The 19468-nt window shown below is 50.1% G+C and overlaps 1 protein-coding gene across 10 annotated transcripts in view; it reads right to left on the reverse strand.

Moving 5' to 3' along the window:
- The window catches only part of COL13A1 (collagen type XIII alpha 1 chain), a 58614-nt gene that overhangs the window by 13201 nt on the left and 25945 nt on the right, over positions 1 to 19468 (reverse strand). For 4 of the 10 annotated variants that reach the window (XM_063406322.1, XM_063406327.1, XM_063406320.1 and 1 more), the window contains 18 exons: positions 13835 to 13879; positions 12080 to 12112; positions 11491 to 11517; positions 10832 to 10894; positions 8978 to 9031; positions 7883 to 7969; positions 7361 to 7414; positions 7106 to 7150; positions 6464 to 6532; positions 5858 to 5881; positions 5392 to 5427; positions 4806 to 4850; positions 4371 to 4523; positions 3491 to 3589; positions 3140 to 3193; positions 2303 to 2344; positions 1774 to 1800; positions 441 to 521 (listed from right to left, as the gene is read on the reverse strand). In XM_063406322.1, coding sequence (XP_063262392.1) covers positions 441 to 521; positions 1774 to 1800; positions 2303 to 2344; positions 3140 to 3193; positions 3491 to 3589; positions 4371 to 4523; positions 4806 to 4850; positions 5392 to 5427; positions 5858 to 5881; positions 6464 to 6532; positions 7106 to 7150; positions 7361 to 7414; positions 7883 to 7969; positions 8978 to 9031; positions 10832 to 10894; positions 11491 to 11517; positions 12080 to 12112; positions 13835 to 13879 — 1038 coding nt within the window. The remainder of the gene's footprint in view (positions 1 to 440; positions 522 to 1773; positions 1801 to 2302; positions 2345 to 3139; positions 3194 to 3490; positions 3590 to 4370; positions 4524 to 4805; positions 4851 to 5391; positions 5428 to 5857; positions 5882 to 6463; positions 6533 to 7105; positions 7151 to 7360; positions 7415 to 7882; positions 7970 to 8977; positions 9032 to 10831; positions 10895 to 11490; positions 11518 to 12079; positions 12113 to 13834; positions 13880 to 19468) is intronic. The other 6 variants (XM_063406323.1, XM_063406325.1, XM_063406324.1 and 3 more) reach the window with 6 other exon arrangements.

The following is a 19468-nucleotide window of genomic DNA, read 5'->3' on the forward strand; positions in this document are numbered from 1 at the left end:
TTCCGTGGCAGAAGGGACAGGAATGTTCCAGCTATCAAAGAAGCTGGTTGCATTAAGAACCACCCAGCTCTGTGCAAGGATTAGGCCAGGAGACAAATGGCTGGGGAAGGCGTTTCCCTTTCCACATCTCTGACTTATGTTTCTGGTCTTGCCCTGAAGCACAGAGAACCCCCAGGAAAGCCACTGCTTGTTTTTCCCAGTCCTGCCAGAAGCAGGAGGAAATGAAGTGATCGCTGATCTATTCAACAGGTCTAGAAGTTGAAGGCTCAGTACAGAAACGGAGGCTTTTGGTTTAAAAAGCAAAGGCACCGTTATTTATAGACCACCTCTTTCTCTGACTTTACGTATCAAATCCCCACGTGCGTCTCCTATTGAGGGATCTTTTTACAGCTGATATTAAGTTTGGCTCCCAGAGTGCTGCTTGCTTCCTGGATACTTACGGGTAATCCCAGTGGCCCTCTGTCTCCTTTTTCACCCTGGGCACCCTTCTCTCCTTTCACTCCATCAATCCCTGCTTCCCCCTAAAGGAAGGATGGAGCAGAAAATAAACCCACAGTAACAGCACTTATATAACAAACATTCCTCCCTTCAGAAAGCGCCGGATAGCAGTGGGAATACAAGAGGCAGCAGAGTAATGCTTTAGCCCAATTCTCAGCCTAATTTGAAGAAAACCACTGTCATTCAAATTACCTCTGTGTGAGCACCTGTTTTAACTCAGTGGCAATAAGAGGAGATTCAGGCCCCGTGGGTAAAAATGTTCAGAGGAGAACTGAGCTCACTGTGGTGCTGCTCTCCCTGCTGGTGTTGCTGTATATATATTTATACATAAATATAAATAACCAGAAGTTATCTGATACCGTGGGTTTACATTTTAAGATGTGGATCCACTGGAAGTGAATGACAGGTGTCTACAAGCCTTGAAGAAAAATCATACAGAAATAATGTCTGGAAAGACTTTTGCAAATGCTAAGGCACCAGTTTCAACATTTCGGAAAAAAATTTCAGCATTCTTTGCCCAGCTGTATTTTTCAAATTCTGTATTTTAAGCTATAAAGCAATATTTAACAAAACAAACACTCCTTTTTCTTAAATTCAAAATGTAACCCCAAACCATTTTCCTCCTCATTCATGTTCATAAGGCTTTTTAAAACACAGTCATCCCTTTTAGTGCCTGAACAATGCTGGTGGCCAAATACTAAGGATAATCAGAAGAATTAAGACACTTTGCACATTTTCCAATCTTTGCCCAGAATGTCACCAGAAGGATGCAGCTCTCCTTGAACATTTCCACTCCGTTATTTTTTGTGTAGGAGCTGATTTACAGGCTGAGCATTTAGATGAGATTAGAAAGATTCTCGCCACCAAGGATGGTGAAGTTTTTGGGTGCATTACAGCAGAATGTGCAGGGTAATTTTAAGATTAATTTTTAGCTAGAGCTCAGCTCCTTAGGACTGTGTGGCAGACTATTCATCCCACTGCACAGATCTCTACCCTCCGGACCAAGATTTCTACTGTGTTCTCATGGGCAGAATTCCACAGACCAGTGTATTCCCACTTCTCTGGGTGAAAACTGGAGGGAATGATGATTTTTCTGGGCCCTAAAATGAGAGCTGCTAATCCATTTCCTTCAAGAAAATGTCTAGAAGGATTTATCCTCTTATCGAGATGGAAGAAAAGTACCACCTGAACACTAGGCAGTTGTTACTAAAGGGAGTTCTAGCACCTGGGACAACTTTTTGTTACATTTCGGTATGTAATGTTTCATACTCTTACCTTGGGTCCGGGAACTCCCTGAAGACCCTGTATTTGGGATGAGAGACAAGATATAAGTAATGTTTCAGGATGGGCTTTAAACTCCAGGTATCCCAGTTAAGCACAAAGTACAAGAGTTTCACTTTCTGGGGCACGAACTCTCAGCCCAAAGGCCTCTTTATGTGTGCAATGGGCACTTCATGTACTGTTCTCAACTCTAATGAGGAGCCTCTTGCCAAGCACACCCTGGCAGGGGGCCAGGTGTGCTATTAAGACAATTTCTGCAGTTGATCCCTTTAATCCCATCCATCCCATCTCACTACTATCTTCCCTTTCATCTCAGACTAACATAACCTTCTTTCTTTGCCCTCCCAGCCCACTGTAGCTCTGACCTACCCTGGGGGTGGGTTTGGAAGTGATACTAAGCATGTTCCCATTTCAGCACTGCAGTGGTTCTGGCTGTCTTCTCCACACAGAATCCTCCCCAGCCACTGCCAGCTCTAATCCCATTCCCAGTGCCTCGCTCCTCAGGTGAATCACTCAAACTTACTGGAGGTCCTGGAGGGCCTTGGGGTCCAGGGGGGCCAGATATCTGGAAAGCAATGCAAGAGAAGTCACCATCAATGTGCTGCCCTCAGCAGCAAAGCGGGGCTGCTCAGAGGGGAGACAGGACACAGGGTGCAGCAGAGCTCCTCTACCAGGCTGGGAAACCTGGACTCCCCCCGAGGACTGCGTTAGGAAGCAGCAACAATCCAGGACTGAGGGCTGGGAAGGACAGGCAGGACTCAGGGGAGGGTTATGCAAAGCTGCCAGTATTTAAGAGGAGGGAAAGCAGTGAGGATTTTTCCAAAGAAAGGTCCACCTCCACTACTCTACCACCATTCCTATAAGGAGGCATAGGGTCAAAGAGTAAAAGACAAGAAAGGTGGTGTCTGGCTCCACATGTGTCAATAGACTGTGGGACTCTGCTGCAGGGCACTCAAAAGCTAGGGGTGAGCTTTGAGGGGAGAACAGGCAAATTCAAGAACAACAAAATCTTTTGGAAAAAAAAACCAAAAGAAAATATATGTGTATATATACACATACCAATAATTGCCAGGAAATCCATTTACTGCAAATGCTGAGTAAACTATTTTATATATTTATAAAGTATTATGCTTTCAAGATCTGTTCTTCCCTGAGCACTCCTTATTGATTGGTGGTTGTGGGATAGATTGTTCCTGTGCCGGGCAAAGGAGAGCATCAGGAGCCAGAGGCGGCTGGCGATCCAGCCCACAGCATGAGGCTTGCTGTCCTCAGCAAAGGGCTGTCAGCAGAGGGGTGTGCCAGTTTCCAGCAGCCTCCCCTACTGCCGAGATCACGAAGGAACACGGCAACAGTAACCTACCGATTCTCCCGGACCTCCTTTGTCTCCAGGCTCCCCCGGCTCACCCTTCTCTCCCTGCACACAACAGCAGAGCCGTCACCACCGGCTGCGCTCCGAGTCTCCCTCCAGTGAAGCTGCCTGTGCACCACCCACGTGCTGGCAAGCAGCAGCTCCCCCAGGAGAACTGGGAATAGACCGTGTGTTTCACATTCCCTGTCTGCTACTGGAGGCCTGATGGGTATTCTGTGACACCTAACAAAGGGGTAGGGCTCTGAGACTCCCAGGATACTCAGCACTTCGGGAAATGAGCCCTCCTGTGCTGCTCTATGCTATTTTCTCTTTACCAAGCAGCCTTTCCTTTTCCATTCTTACTGTCAATCCTGGAAGTCCAATGGGCCCTGGCAATCCTGATGGTCCTGGTATCCCTTGGTCACCTCGTTCGCCTTTCTCTCCAGTGGGGCCATCTAGACCCTATAGATCAAGAAAGATTTGTGGAGTTTTGCATGACTAATTCAGGCAGACACATAAGATATCAGTGCAAGAGCCAAGACTGGCTCTGGTCATCCCAAGAGTACTCTGAAAACCTGGACATCCACCAGGTATCCAGGGAAATGCAGGGCTTCACTAGTATTGAAAGTGGTGAGGCAAATGGCTGAACATCCTCCTGTCACTTGGATGCACCAGTCCCCAGAGTAGGTATGGGGTACTGCTTTCCTGCCTCCAAGTTCTGCCTAGAGTTATGCAGTTTGCTGGAGCCCATGCTAGGAATCACTCCTCACAGCCAGCTGTTGAGACAGCAGGAGTCTCATCCTGGTAATCCCATAGAGGGGCAGTGGTTGCATAACTACCCTGAGCAGTGCTGGGGACACAGAAGCTGTGACAGACTGAAGCTGGGAGGCTTCAGAGAGTGAGGGGTTACCCCATGCAGCTGCCCTCCCAGGAGGGGTGTGCTGGTGCCTCAGCCTCCTGGCTCACAGTCAGACCTGCTCACTTTCAGCAGCGTTTCGGTGCCAGCAAGACAGCAGGCAGCAAGCTGAGGAAGGGACATGGTGCCCAGAGAGAAGGGCAGGCACCTGGGGACAGCCACTCCAGCAAGAGGACAGCGCACATGCCAGGAAGCCAGGATCTCCTGCATTGTGACACTTCACACAGCAGCACCCACCTTGCAGGGGCTCTGAGGCACCCTAGGAGCCCTGGGGCCTTGCCCATAGCTGGTAGGCACCAGTACTGGGAGAGGCTTTGATGTACTCACCGGTGGGCCCGCTTGTCCTGGCTCTCCCTTATCGCCCTTCTCTCCTCTGGGCCCGGCGTGGCCCGGCTCTCCCTTTGCTCCGGGAGGTCCATCCTTTCCTGGCACTCCAGGAGGGCCAGGGGGGCCCATTTCTCCAGGTTTGCCACGTGGTCCCTAAATGAAATTGGCACGACATAAAGTGAAACATTTACAGTAAGGGTGCTCCTGCCTGGCCCAGAGCCGATTGTACCGCTCATCCTTTCCCCCACGGCTATGCCCTCTAGAGACAGGACAAAGTAGCACTGCCATGACAAATCTTAGGACATTGACAAGCCATTAATGCTCCTTTCAGTGAAGCAAAATACTTTTTTCACTCATGGGAAAGGCAATTATATGATGGCAGTGACAGAGATGACTCCAGGTAAGACATCTGAAGGGAAGAACATCGTGCCTTACCTTTTCTCCGTCGTGGCCTGGAGGACCTGGCAAGCCAATTTCACCCTGAAACACAGAATTGTTACTTTGGCAGTTTGAAAGCAGCTATTCTGACTCCTTCTGCGGGGCACTGTGATGAAAAAGGGCAGGCACTGCAGAAATAGCCTGCGTGGACTACTCACAGGAAAAAAAAACATGAAAATGCCAGGGTTTTTCCTGTAATCACAAAAAATAAAAAAGAACCCCCTGTTGAAACATTACATTATGTGACTGCCTGAGTGAGAATTTTCCCAGTCTTGTTGATCCTGACTGCCAGCTCACAGCCCCAGTGCAGTCATGTAGTCCCCAACCAACACAATCCCACAGTTTGGTTCCCACATGCTACTTCATGAAGAGGAGGGCAACTAGAAAGGATCCTTAATCTTTCAGATCAGGCATTATCATTGTGGGAAAAGAGATTTTCAGGATATTGTGTGTGAGGAGGAGGGGCAGAGGACAGCAGGACAGTCTGATAGTGCTGGACAGGAAATACAGGAGCACTGGGAAGAGCTGTGGGTGGGAATTCTGTGTTTCCCTGAGGTCTGCAAGTGCTGAACAGAGACAATACCTTCTGTCCTGGTGGCCCTGGACGTCCTGGGGGTCCCTAGAGAAAGAAAGAAATTATTTTCACATTATCAACAGGGTTTGCATTTTTGTGTTTTGAAGCCAAATACCTCTCCTAAGTTTAAGGGGAAATCACAGAGGAAGATTCCAAGGGATTCCTAAAATCATATTTTGTTGGGAAGATGAGCAATGGGGAGCCCTGAGAGTTGCTCTTCCCTGCTCCTTCTGAGCACTCCCTGTTCTGAGTAGCATGTATGACCTCTTAAAGCAGAGAGATGAAAGTCCTGATTAGAATTCAAGTGCCAAGATCAGAAGGCAAGATGAACTCTTTCTTCAGCTGCCAGCTGCCCCAGCTTTAGCTCCCAATGGCAAAGGCTAAGTGCTTTAGCTGTACCCAAATTGTCAGGCCATCTGCTTAGATGGACATATGGGTACTTGTGTAAAACCCCACAGCATAGACAAGAACTCACCATCAAGGCCAAAGTTCGTATTTCCTAGGGAAAAAAATGAAAAAAAAAATTAAAAAATAAAACAGCCATTGGAAAACGAAGCTTTTTCCTGGAGTTGGCTTGTTCTCCAGTAATTTAACACTGGCCCAAATGAGTAATGAGCTTACAAAATTAATAGGAGGGAAAAAAAAAAAAAACCAAACCAAAACCCAGTCTAAAAACTCACTCCAAGTCCCACAGAGCTGTTATTCTACAATTTCTTCATTTTCCCAATGGAACCCAGGCCAGTCTGGAGCTGGGCACAGCCACTTGCTCACTGCACTTCATCTGCACACGCTTGGGAGGAAGCTTTGGTGACTTTATTCACCACCCACCCCAGGTTGTGGGCCACTCCCAAGGGCATTCATGTGGCCTCTGTGTCCCCTGGTGTCAGTGCCCCAGCCCAGCCAGGTGCACAGCTGTTTACCAAAACACTGCACTCACTGAGCTGTGGGATGAAGGGGACTGTGGCACAGCCTTTGCTGCCACTGCTGAGGAGGCAGATCTGCACTGTTCCCTGTCTGTATCCCCTGGGAAATAGTAAAGGACCCAGCAGTCACCCCACAGGACAGGAGGGCAGCTGCTCACCTGGAGAGCTTCACTGATGTTCCCACCATAGTCCGTCGCTTCATCCTTCCCAGGCTCTCCTTTGGGGCCCTGCAAAATTCCAGGCCTTCAGCCAGGGGCTGGGACTGCCCTTCCCTCAGGGTGTTCAGAGCTGTGGTTCCCTCTGAAAAAGGGGGCTCAGAGGGACCCATTTCACAAGTATGCAGTTTTCCATTTATTAAAGAAAGCCTCTGCAGTGCAAGAGATTCTACAGAATTGTAGCCAGCCTAGCTCAGATCACCATGTCATGACCATCAAAGCTGGCAGTCTAAGAGGTGAAGCTGAGGCCAGAATCCAGGAACTGGATTGTTTGACCAATTGTTAGATTTGGGCATGCGCCCACCCTCTTGTTGCCCTTTTCTGGTAGGGCCTGAGTCCAGACCGGGATGTCCAAACCCACCTCCTCCCATGAATGAGCCACCTTGAGATGGCTTGGGAGAATTTTCTCCTCTGGTGTAGGGGTGAGGGTACGGAGTGGAGAAACAGCCCATCTCAAACTTAGCCACTGCCCATCCAGGGGTACTTTTAGTGACAGCGAGACCCAGTCTGGACTGTCAGTGTGGTCCCACTATCCTTACACCCCTCTGGAGGGCCAAAACTCTTTGTTGGTGAAGGAACACCTACCCTTGGGCCCATGGGTCCCAGCTCTCCCGGTGAACCACGTTCCCCCTGAAACAGGAAGATCACAGTTTTAGCAAAGCCTGTCCCTTTACTTTTTTGAACTCCAGGAATCATGCTCTGCTGGTTCTCTGGAACAGTCTGGGCTAGACAGCCTGATGTAAAATTCTCCTTTTCAGCTAAGTTTTATACACATAGGAACAGATCTGCATCTACTGAACCTCAGAACCCGGAGCTGTGTTGTGCAAAAGCACTCTGTACCTTTTCTCCCCGTGATCCTGCAGCACCAGGCTGACCAATGTCACCAGCTTCTCCCTGACAGGAAGAGAAAGGGAAAGGGATGGGTTGGCATTGTGTTGAGAGGGTGCAACTCCACTGCTGGCTTTGCATTTCCAGGAGGAAGAACTGCAGAACTGCACCCACCAAGCACCCCTCCTATGCTCCCTTCTCCTCACATAGCCCAAATCTCCTGCCACAGCTGCCCACCAGGCACCCTTCTGTTCCACTCAGGGCAGAGGGAGTGCTCAGACTGGCTTCTCACAGAGCCTAGAGAGGAGTTACTTGAGCACAAGAAGGGTATTTTCCTTCCAAAAACAGTTCACAAACTCTCTCACCTGTAGCATATAGAACAATAGTGCTAAAACACTCTGCAGAACCTGACATCCCTCCAGCAGGTAATCAGAGGGGGGCACAGATGAATACAGCCCTTTGCTCCTTCCTACACACCTTGTGCTGGGCTCAGTCCCTCACAACACAGAACTCCATGAAGGAAAAACCACTCACCTTTGGTCCAGGGGGTCCGGGCAGACCTGGAGGGCCAGGTTCTCCTTTAGCTCCCACCAAGGCATTCTCAGCAGTTCCCTTCTCTCCCTGGTTGCAAAGAAGAACAAGCCATGTTCTCAGTTCAGACTCTGCACCTCTGTAGTTTCACTTGCCAAAATACTGGCTTAGAGAGACATGGCCAAGACAAGGTCCATCACCTGGACTCTTGATAGCCCAGAGAGGCACTGCCCCAGGGGCGGCAGCTGGCCAGAACCAGGACACATGGCCCTGCCTGAGGGTCCTTGTGAGCCCTGCCAGCAGCCACGGCCAACACAAGGCTGCCTGTGGACAGGCCTCATCCCTCCCTTTGAACACTGTGTTCTTCTGCTGTTGAAACTGAGCTGACTACACCACCTGATGATGGTTTCTTTTGGAATGTCTCTCTCTGGAGCTGTGGTCATCAGCCACTCAACCCTGCACACCATGTCCTTTGCACAGGGCAGATAATAAGGCAGTAACAGGAAAGCTTTGCCATTACACCCTCATCCCTTCCTGAACTGGCCACTGGCATTCACTGCACTGTCTCCTTTCCCAGAGAAAAAGCACCCTGTGCAAGTCTGATTTTAAAGGTGTGATTTCTATCTGAAAATCTCGGAGCGCAGGGGAAAAGCCAGTTTCAGGGCTTTGCTTTATCTGACCTGTCCTGGGTGTCTGAGCACAAACCTACTCCTGCAACCCAGAGCACAGCAGTGCAGCTCCCCAGGAGCCCATCTCCTGATCATCCATGGATCCTGGCGCAGGAGGGAGGCTGAAGTGCCATGTTACATCTGAGGTCATGCTTTTAAAGGGGAACTACTGGAAAACAATTCAGTGGTCCTGCTCCCTGGACCACAACCTCCCCATCACTGCATGAGGGTATGATACAATACCTACAAAAAGGCATTTTTGTGTGCCTCCCTCACATCCCCGTGTGAAGATGACATTCAGCTGAGCAGTGCAGAATGTGCTGCCACAGTCAGCTATGAATGTGTGAGCTGTGCACGGGAGGGAGGCAGGAACAGGGGTGAGAGCGGCCCCACCAAAAAAAAAAAAAATGGAATTTAGGAAAGAACAAACCTTTGGGCCAGGGAGTCCAGGAAGCCCAGGGTCACCAGCTTGTCCCTTCTCACCCTGTTGGCAAAACAGACATGGTCAAGGCTGACTGCAGACTCTCCATCCTAGAGGAACAGCAAAAGGGTGAGCTGCTCCTGGTTTCATACCCTCTTTCCCTTCCCTAGGGATTTTATTTTGGGCACAGACAAGGCATCCTCCTTGAGCAGTACCAGCTCAAGACATTACATGTTTTTGCCCATCCTTTTGACTATCTCTGCACATCATTGCCATTTTTTCTCCAGAGGAAGGTGAGTGGGAAAGGGACCCAGGGTCTCTTTCCCTCTGGTCTGCTAAACACTTTGCCCTGTCACTTCTTCTGCACAGGCTTTCCATGATCCATGTGCCCACAGAAGCTGTTGCTCATGGTGAATTTTAGCTGGAGTGCAGGACTTTCTCCATGCCCTGCTCCTCTTTCCTAGCTCCAAATCCCAGACTCATCATGCTCACAAAAAAAACCCCAAGCAGTGCAGCTCTCAGCTGGCAGCCAAGCTCTGGGACACGCACTGGTCATGTAAGCAGTGAAGACAGGAGTGGCAAAAATGGCAAAGACAGCAGCTGATGGTGTAAGGTGATGCCTGGAGAGTGCAGGCTGAGCTGTGTGAGGCACCATGGAGGATGCCACAGGCAGCGAGCAATGGAGATCATCCAGCATTCCCTTGGTGAAGTGGCTTTGCTCCGTTCACCATGACACCTGGGCCATATTTTGAATATTAGAGCTCAATTATTGGTCTTTATGTTGAAGTTAAGTTTCTTCAGACCCTTCCATCCAGCTGCTAAACTCATGGTTTCCAGGTACAGTGTCCTGTTTGGGAGTCTGCCTTTTGCCAGGAAAGGGGGAGATATTGGAGCTTTCTGCTACCCTGAAGAAATGTTTCAAATGCATCACCAGGGAAAGGTGTGTCCTTAGACACCATCCCCACAGCTCCAAGACTCAGCAACTTGTACAGATAATACAGAACAAACCCTCTTTCCCCCCCAGGTGCCCAGCTCTCTCCTGGAGCCATGCTGCTGGCCTGCAGAGGCTGGTGCTGCTCATCAGAGCTCAGGGGCACACATCTGACATGCAGAGGACTTGCATCAATGCTCCAGGAACAGACATGCACTGGTGGCTCCCTGGAAAATAATCTACTAGCAGCAATCTTTTTGTCAGGCAATTCTAGAGTGCAGTGACCCCTTTCTCCAAGGTAATTTGGCTTCCAGGCACCTGTAAGACCCCCTCCCCCAGCTTTCTTTCCCTGCTAGAGCATACACATTGCTAAATTCATGCTTCTCTGCCTGGAAAGAGGGAAAACATTTTCAGGACCTCATACTCAAGGAAAAGATTTGGCATTAGAGGTTTTTGTAAAAATATAATTCCTAATCTTGTCCCGGGGCTCTGTGAATCCCTGACTCTGCCTTGGTATCCCACTTTTCATTCAAGGACTGTTTTGAATGCACGTGTGCATAAGGAGTACTGAAAACATCCTGTGCTGCCAGAACTAGGGTGCAAAGCAGCGGATTTCTTGAGGAAGGAGGTCAGATTACCGAAACCCTGTTTAGGGTGTTATTTCTGGAGTCAAGAGATGCGGCACTGTCCTTAATCGTTCCCGGGACAAGACTACATCCCAGGCATCTCATGCTGCTGCCCTGGCTGCTGCCAGCCCCACCTCCCGCAAGCGGGGACACGCAAGCACACTCCATTCACCGAGGGGGCGGGGGCAGCACAGGACACAGTCCCCGCAAGCACGGCAAGGCGGCACAGGCAGGCCCCGGCAGCTCCCGCCCGCAGCTCGCAGCGCAGCGCTGCAGGACACCCCGCCCAAACACGCAGTGTCCTACCCGCTGCCCCCTCTTCCCTGGCAAACCTGGGGGGCCCATCCTCCCTGGGACTCCAGGATCTCCCTTCGCGGGGAAGAAAAGAGACAGAGAACGTGTCTGTTACACGGCTGTTCCAAGCTGTAACATAACCCGGCGAGCCTCGAGCAACAGGAGGCAGCTGCTCCAAAAGCCAGCGGGCTGCTCCGGGATGGAGGGGTGCGGCAGCAGCGCACCGTGCCCGCCTCGGGAACTCACACCAGGTCACTGCACTGACCTCAGGGGGGATGGCCCTCGCAGGGACATGGGGAGGCTTCTGGGGGCACGGAAGTACTGGGAGGCAGAAGGGGAACAAGGGAAGGGGCAGAGGGAACCTACTTCCTAAGCAAAGTGTGCCCTGTGTCTCTTGTGGAATAGGGAGGAAAGGAGGAAGGCAGCTGGAAGGTATTCCCATTGACACAGACATGAGCAGGAGGATGGAAATATTTGCAGTATGGTCCCTCTCTCACTTGGTATCACTGTACCCTATTACCACTTTGCTTAGAGTGGCAGGTGCCACTAGGGCCTGGATTCAGGCACTGGGAACACACAGACATTCCTCAGCTCCCTCAGCTGCTCAGGGAGGGGGAAAATACACAAACCAACCAGAAGTGCAGGCTCAGAGCAAAACCCTGTGAGAGTACCTTTTCTCCTGGAGTCCCAGGCTCGCCCTGGTGAGAAAGAGACAGGAAAACAGAGTGACAAACCAGCAGGAGAGAGTACAAATCCTCCTAGAGCTACCAGAGTGGGGGAAAAGAACATTAATCTATGTGGGCCTTGAGCTGGTAAGTAAGGGTACAAGTTGCATATTTTCATGCCTGGAACGTCTCTTTTATCTTCATTAGCCAGCTCCCAGGCTGCCATAAGAGACCACCAAACCTCAGACTTGTGGCTTCCATAGAATGGAGTAACCACCTTCCAGTACTTGCAGATGTTTACCAGATACAAAACAGCAGAGCAAGACAAGACCCATGCGCTGGCACAAAGGAATTCGCCACTCCTTGCTCTGTTTTCACAGGAGCAGAGCAGGGCTGCGGGTGTAGCTGGGGGAGGCCGTGCTGATACGAGTTCACCGGACTGCGGTGAGGCTGCAGACAGGTCTGGTACCTCTGCCAGAGGCACGGCAGTTCTGACATTCCCCATCAGTGGGAGCTGTCCGACCATTTTGTAGCGCCTTGCGCTCTCCCAGCTCCAGCCCGTGCCCAACTCAAGGCACTGCAGGGCCAAACTGACCTTCATCCCTGCGGCGGCCATCCCAGGAGCGCCCTGGCAGAGAGAGGAGAGACAGCAATACCTTGTTTGAAACGAATCGGACACAGTTTTTAAAATGAAACAGCATCAGTCAGGTGAAACTAAAAAGGCAAAAATCCACATCTTTTCCTTTCCACAACTCAGAAGTAGAGCTGGAACACCACACAGCACACGTCCTCATTCCCTGAGTGGCCGTTCACCTATGGCAGTGGCTCTGGGTTCCAGAAAGCTTTTCCAAAGGCAGGCACCATGAGCACAACCCAATCAAGACAAACAGATGTCCACCCCCACCTTCCCTGGTTTTAGTCCTGCAAGTGAAGCAAAGCCCAACAAGCAGAACAGTGTCAAATAACTGAGAAATGCAAAGACAGACCAAGGATCAAACCCCCACTTCAAGGCTTGAGCCCAGATACCTCAGCTCAAGCATCCTGAGAAAGGCCGGCTCATACCCCAGAGCCTTGGCCTTGCTATTCCCCCTCAGTCTGTTTTTATCACAGAAGACAAACCCTGCAGCAAAATGTTTCCAGGAGAGCTATGAAGCCAGACACCTTAGGGGAAAAACCAGACTTCCAAGCACTGCAATTCAGGTGTCATTCTGCAGTGCAGGGCAAGCCATCACCACGGGACCATGGAGTGCAGGCTGCCCTGCCACCCCCCAGGTGCCTCGGAGCCTCAGGGGGCAGCTGCTCCCACAGGGACTGTCACATTTCCCTCCACAGCTCTGATACAAAAAGCAGGTTGTGTCCCTGTCAACCGTCCGCTCTGAAATCTCTGTATCCCCTGTGTTAGCATCAGTTAGGTCCTGGTTAGTAAAGGTCCAGTTAAAAGAGCAAATATGAGGGATAACTATGGAGAGGGGAAGGAGTGAAGTGGTGTTAGAAGTTGGGAAATATGAGGGGTTGGGATGTAGCACATGAGGCAGTGAGGAGGACTGGGAGTCAAGTTCAAAGTGAAAAAAGCTTGGAAAAGTTCAAACAAGGAAGAGTGGGGAGCCAGAGAGCAGCAGGATCATACCTCTCAGCTTTCTGAAACAGAAATCGGGGACAAAAGCTAAAAAACACAAGGACAGAAGATGGAGATCAGGGATTCTATGCAATAAATGGGGGGAAAAAGCATTCCAGATTGTCTCGGGGTCAGTAGGTTTTAGTGAACACAGGCTAGGGTCATGAAAGGGATAACGTGCAGTAAGTGGCTTTGGTTAGGCCGTCACAGAGCCTTGGGATGCCTGTTCCTCATTTTTCAGCCTTTGAACGTCAGTGAATGCAGATGATGTTATTTTCTAGTATTTACCCTTAAATTGCAATCCCCAGACATGCAGGGCTGCTCACACACTGACCCTGACTCATCGCTGCATTAGTCCAGGCTCCCACGTGGGCAGCCCTGCTTATCCCAGCTGGGCTAGCTCACATCTGCAGCAGTCACCTGGGAACCCAATTTACAAAATGCCAATTCCCTACAGACATCAGCAACTGGCTGCTCTCACTGGCTAAAGCATTAAGATACTGATGCTGCAAGTCAGCATCAGACTGGGCATGCCATTTGCTCTGTAAAACACTTCTTCCCCCACCACTGCCTTCTTAATTAGGCCCTGTATTTTGCAATTTAGAAGCATAAATAGTTCAGCTGAGGACAGTCACTGACTCACAGACACACACACAAATGCCTGTGCATCAGGGGCAGTCGAGTGCTACGGGTGAGATCAGGCAGACAAGCATCACTCCTCTGGTTACAAGGTACCTTAGAGCCATGTCTTCCTGGCAGCCCTGGCATGCCTCTCTCCCCCTGGAAGCAGAGCAAGACACACAGAGAAACACAGCAAGAGACAGGAGATGAGTGCCCCAATGGCTCCATGAGGAGAGTCCAGGGCACAGGTGATGAGAAACTCTCCTGAAGTCTTTTCCCCACCCAACTCTCATCCAGCTGACTGCTGTAGCTGGGGCCAGTTCCCATCAGTGGCACCTCTCAAGCCTCACGGCAGAACTGTGGCACTGGAGTGCCACATCCCATGTCACACATGCTGTAGGGCACAGGGAGGCACTCAGCCTGCAGTAACTCTGGGATGAACAAACTGATTTGGGGAGACAGAGAATACAAGGTTTGCCTTGGGCTGTTAGCCTGAATTTTGTCTGCTGGTAACTAGAAAATAAAACATCTCCAGTCAATCTGCACACTGGTGCTGTAATTTTTTTCTGGGTGTTTAGTCCTTGCTTAGAAGGGCTATTTAGCAGGGATATATGTATGTGATTTTTTAAAAAATAACTTTTTGTATTACAGCATCCTGTGAACTCTATTTTGTAAAACACTTTCTAATACATGACTTAGTGTGGGCATCTCCTGCCCTACACAGCCTACTTAACCACCCTGTTTTCAGCAGTAAGAAAAGTAAAGCAATAATTAGGAATACTTTGTATTGAAGAACGTGGTTTGGGTCGGAAGGGTTTGGGTCGGAAGGGAACTTCAAGATCATCAAGTTCCATCCCCTGCCACAGGCAGGGACACTGCTCCCTAGACCAGGAAACTCAAAGTCCCATCCAACCTGGTCTTGAACACCTTCAGGGATGGGGCATCCACAACTTCTCTGGGCAACCTATTCTAGTGCCTCACCACCGCCCCAGTTAAGAATTTCTTCCCAATACTTAAATCTAAATCTGCCCTTTTTCAGTTTAAAGCCACTTCCCTTTGTCCTATCACTACAGGCCCTTGTAAATAATCCCTGTCCAACTCTTCTGTTGCCCCCTCTTCAGGTAGCGGAAGCTTTCCTGTCTCCAGTTCAGAACAAGCCAAACTCTCAGCCTGTCCTTGTAGGAGAGGTACTCCAGCCCTCTGATCATCCTTGGGGCCTCCTCTGGACTCATCTCCTCTGGTGTCTCTCTAATTCCCAACTATGCTCCCTGTCTTTTTTAAGTGAGTCCCAGCAGGGAAGACCGATGCTTTCTGCTGGGAGACACCCCCCCAGCTTGCAGAGACCATCCCCATAGGGCAGCCCAGCCTGTGACAGGAACTCCCCTTCCCAGAGACTTTCCTGGAAGAACTGCCCGCCTGAGGAGCTGTTTAATTATTTCGCCCTGCAAAAGCAAGGTCCCCACGGTGAGAGGGAGCACGATAACCCCCCCAGGGGCAACTCGGGGCAACCACCCCACGCTGTGCTCCCGATGATGCTGGCACAGCCCCCGGCAGCGGCGGGATGCGCAGGCACAGGGCGAATTCGAGGGGACAGCAACAAACGTGACACTGCGCCACTGGGGAAGGGACAGAAACCCAGCGCCGCAGAAAAAGCAGGAAAAACAACCCTCCGGAACATCTTTCAACCCTTAAGCGTTTGAAAGCCATTGTAGCACAGCTCCTTTTATGATCCCCTGGTGCCCTCGGAGCTGCTCACGGTGCCGCAGACAGGCAGCAGCAGCCGCCCACCGAAAGCAGCCCTGGAACAGCACAGCCACCCAGGAGCTGGGTACAAAAGGCAAAACATCCAGCACAGCTCCCCTGGGGGCTTCAGGAAGGCAGCCGGTAGCATCTCCCAGCTCTCCTGAACTTCACGCCGATTTAGGAAGCATCTCCCCCGTGATGCTTCACCTTTCCACACAGAAACCTCACACTCTCCTCTACCTGCTGTGAGCAGCTTTATCCCCACTGGGTGCCAATGATGCCTCACGCTCATCAGCTGCCAATTAAAGCAGACACTCCTTCCCTTTTGCTCTTTGCTGTGAGAGGCAAATTATCAGGAGTTTACTGAGAAAGGCTGTGGGCACTTTATGGCTCCTTCCTCAGGGCATGAGAAAAAGCCTTATCCTATGGATCTTTTAGAAAAAAAAACAGTAAAAAAACATCAGTGAATGTGACAGGCATGGGGCACTGAGTCAAATGCTCATTCAAGTGGCCCAGGTGATCACTGTCACTGCCTAATGACCTTCATGAGACACAGATTTAGGTCCTTACAGGATCAAAGTACAAATGGTACCACAGAAAAAAACAGCTGAGAGATAATCTAGGTGCTGCTCCTGCCACTGGGTGGGAGAGGTGGTTAAGTGAACAAGGGGTCTGTGTGGTACTGGGAAATGTCTTTAGGCCAGAGATATTCTTCACTGCCAGCCAAAGCAGTGACACTCCATGCAAAATTGGCCACTGCAGCTAGCCCATGAATCATAGTGTTTGTCCAGGGCTCCTCAAGGCAAAGAGAAAGTAAAATCCAGTCTAGGTAGTTGGATTCAAAGCTGGAAGATTTGAAAGTCTTCCAGAGTCCAAATCAATTCTTCTAGGTGGGAGGACAACAGAAAGAAGCAATTTCCAAAGACAACAAATGCATGTGCTGCTGGATGCTCAGGAGCTGCTACTGGGTGAGGTCTGGCTGCTGAGTTAAGAATGTGTCTGCACTTCCCTTTCAACTCCTCTGAGCAAAAAGAAAGGAAGTCAAGGGAAAAGTGACCTTGACAGTAACAAATGATAGTGTGTGTGTGAAAGAAGCTGCTGCTTTGGGGCTGTGGAGGTGCCTCTTTGGAGCTGCAATTTAGTATCACAGAAAGTGTGGTGGGTTTCATCTCCACTCCTCCTGAAGTGGGGTGAACAAGGGATAATGAAGGGCCAAGTAACAAGACCGTGTCTCCAGGGTAGCCCCGAGTCAGGGAAGGCCCTCTGGATGACCCTGAGACTTGACTGCAATACCTGGAGATGTCCCCTTTTCCAGAACTCACAGAAGAGCTAGCTAGTCCTTGTACAGGGCCACGAGGAAAGCAGGTGTTCCACTGCTGGCAGTGAAACAGGGGAGTTTAAGCAAGGGCAAAAACCAGCTTCTCATTTCAGCCTTTTCTCCCTCCCAGGCCACACTCTGACTTCAGTCCTTCAGTTCAGCTTAATGGCAGACCTGCTGTTGAGAGAGCAGCAAACTCCAAGCCCTCAAAACACATCAGTTCTGGGTGCAATTCCACCTTCATTCACACTGGCACAAACAGAGCAGTACCTTTGTGCTTAACAGAATTACACTGATGTGGAGATGCACACAGGGAACCTTTGGGCTCTACATGCACTGTAGTATTTCTGAGGAGGTATGGTTTTCTCACAGGAAGACAATCAGTGCTACTCTATCCAGCTATGAACCCAGAGCCTGCGTTCCCAAAGAACATTTCTTTAAACTCCAAGTAATGCATCCTTGGTAAGCTCTGAAGGGGCCTTTTCTCTCTTCAAACAGTAATCCACCCAGATGGAAAAGATATAGAAAGTGTATGTGCTGCAGGATAAATGAGCTGCATGCCACACACTAAATACTTGAAATGTACGTGTCACAGTTAATGCCTTTCCAAATATTACAGGACCAGTCTTTCCTCACGATGTCTAAGATGTATGGCATGACACAGTGTGCTCTGACTGCCATGAACGCTTGCCAATGTTGTAATGTTTTAAGCACAGTCTGCATTGAGTAATATACTTTAAATATATGGGTACAGTAAATTTCAGTCAAATAGATAACATCTGGGCAGAGACCATATGAGCCTGTAAAAAGTGTCCAGAAACAGACAGAAAAGCTGGTGCCAAACCTCAGCCTGAATCGCGGAGTTTGAGTGGATTTGATGCGTCAGCTAACCAGATTTTATGAGGAAACCCCAACCTAGCCCATCAAATAGAGAGATGTAACAAATCACCAGCAAGCTTCATAGTCAGAGGAACGTCTTTGGTAAGAATCGAATTCCACCGGACGGATCAAGGCCGCGTTTACTGCCTGAGCTGGAGTGCCTGTCTGTGGTTCAGCAGAGCACAGATGTGTACTCCATCAAATACCCCACAGAGCTGCCTTGGACCCAGCTTCCCCTCACAATCCATCAGCCCAAGCAGCAGTATCTCCCAGGTGATCTACTGTGCATTAGAAAAACGTATTTGTCATGCCTACCTTTATGCCAGCATCCCCTTTTTCACCCTGCCCAGCAAAGGAGAGAGAAAGGGGGGAAACAGAGAGGGACAGTGAACATAGAGGGAAACCAAGCAAGCAGTTCAATTGTAACAGCAAGAGACAAAGAGAAAGCAGCCAAAAGAGGGGTGTGATAAATGCAACCCCAGCACTCCAGTTCTCCTCACAGCCACATGGTACCAGACAAGCACTGGCTGCAGCCCTCCCCTCCCAGGGAGTGCAAAGGCAGTTTAGGTCCCTGGAGTGGATGCTGGATGTTCCCATACTAACACTTTTCTACACGATAAGGGTGTAGAAACCATTAAAACATTTCATAGTCCAGAGCCCTGGTGCAAAAGCCTCTAAAGGCTGGGTCGGTTTTATTCCTTAATGGGGACTGTGCAGGTCCTGGTTCAGGACAGCTGGAATCACCTTGGCCAACGATGGCCTGGATTCTTCACACAGGAGCAAGTGTCCCTGGCTACGTGGGTCATTCAGGCTCTAGGGAACTGTCTCCAGCCCCTGGCCTTTGATATCCCTTTAGGACAGGCTTGTGCCACTTATCTGTCCCTGAGAGGTGCCCCACTGACTCAAGTTTAAGGGTTACCTTGGGGCCAGAGGCTCCAGGGAGGCCGTGGGCACCAGGCAGACCTGACTCGCCCACCTCACCCTGAAGAAGAGAAGAAAGAAAACAGCGCAAGAAGCAAACATAGCAGCAAGAAAAGGAGCTGTGCGTTTCCAGGAAGGTCAGCAGAGGTGTGAGAAGGATGTCCCACACACACCAACCTACCCCTGGCTCTCTGGGAGAGGAGCACCACTCTGCATCAAGGAAGATATTCAGTGTATGAAATGCATAGAGTGAAGGGAGCAGTCCCATATCCTACATCATATCTGAGTTAACAGCTTTCCTCAACATTTAGCCTTCTCTTCCTGTTAGGATTTGGTCCCCTACATTCATTCATTCATTCATTCATTCATTCATTCATTCATTCATTCCTTCCTTCCAGCTTTCCCAGAGAAAGGTCACAGCCTTGGGCTCATCCTTCCAGGATCACTGGGGGCTCTTTGCTCAAAGTGAGCCAGCCAGACAAGTTGTTCCATGTAAGGGGAGCTGCAGGAGGCCCCCGCTGCCGAGGGCCGCCCGCCCCGCGCACACACAACAGGACGGGCTCCTAATGGAAAACCCTGGCACGCTGGGAGAAGGGGCAATAAATTGTGTCTGTCTGCAGGAGTGGGCTGTGGTCTGCAGGGGCTATAATTTCCACTTCCTGACATAACAAAAACTTCTCAGTTTATACAGAGCTAATTAAAAAGCTCTCAGGTCTTGCCATTTTGCTTGCAGAGCACCCATTAAAAAAAAGTGGAGATAACAGGGGACACAGGATTCCTTCCTGCTGGGAACATTCACCTTCCCCTTCTCCAGCTGACATCTCTTTAGCAGTATCTCTTCATTCCCTCTCTCCCGTTTGATCTTCCGTTCTGTCCTTCCCCTGTCT

Source organism: Prinia subflava, chromosome 9, assembly GCF_021018805.1.
Source record: "Prinia subflava isolate CZ2003 ecotype Zambia chromosome 9, Cam_Psub_1.2, whole genome shotgun sequence".
NCBI classification, from domain to species: Eukaryota; Metazoa; Chordata; class Aves; order Passeriformes; family Cisticolidae; genus Prinia; species Prinia subflava.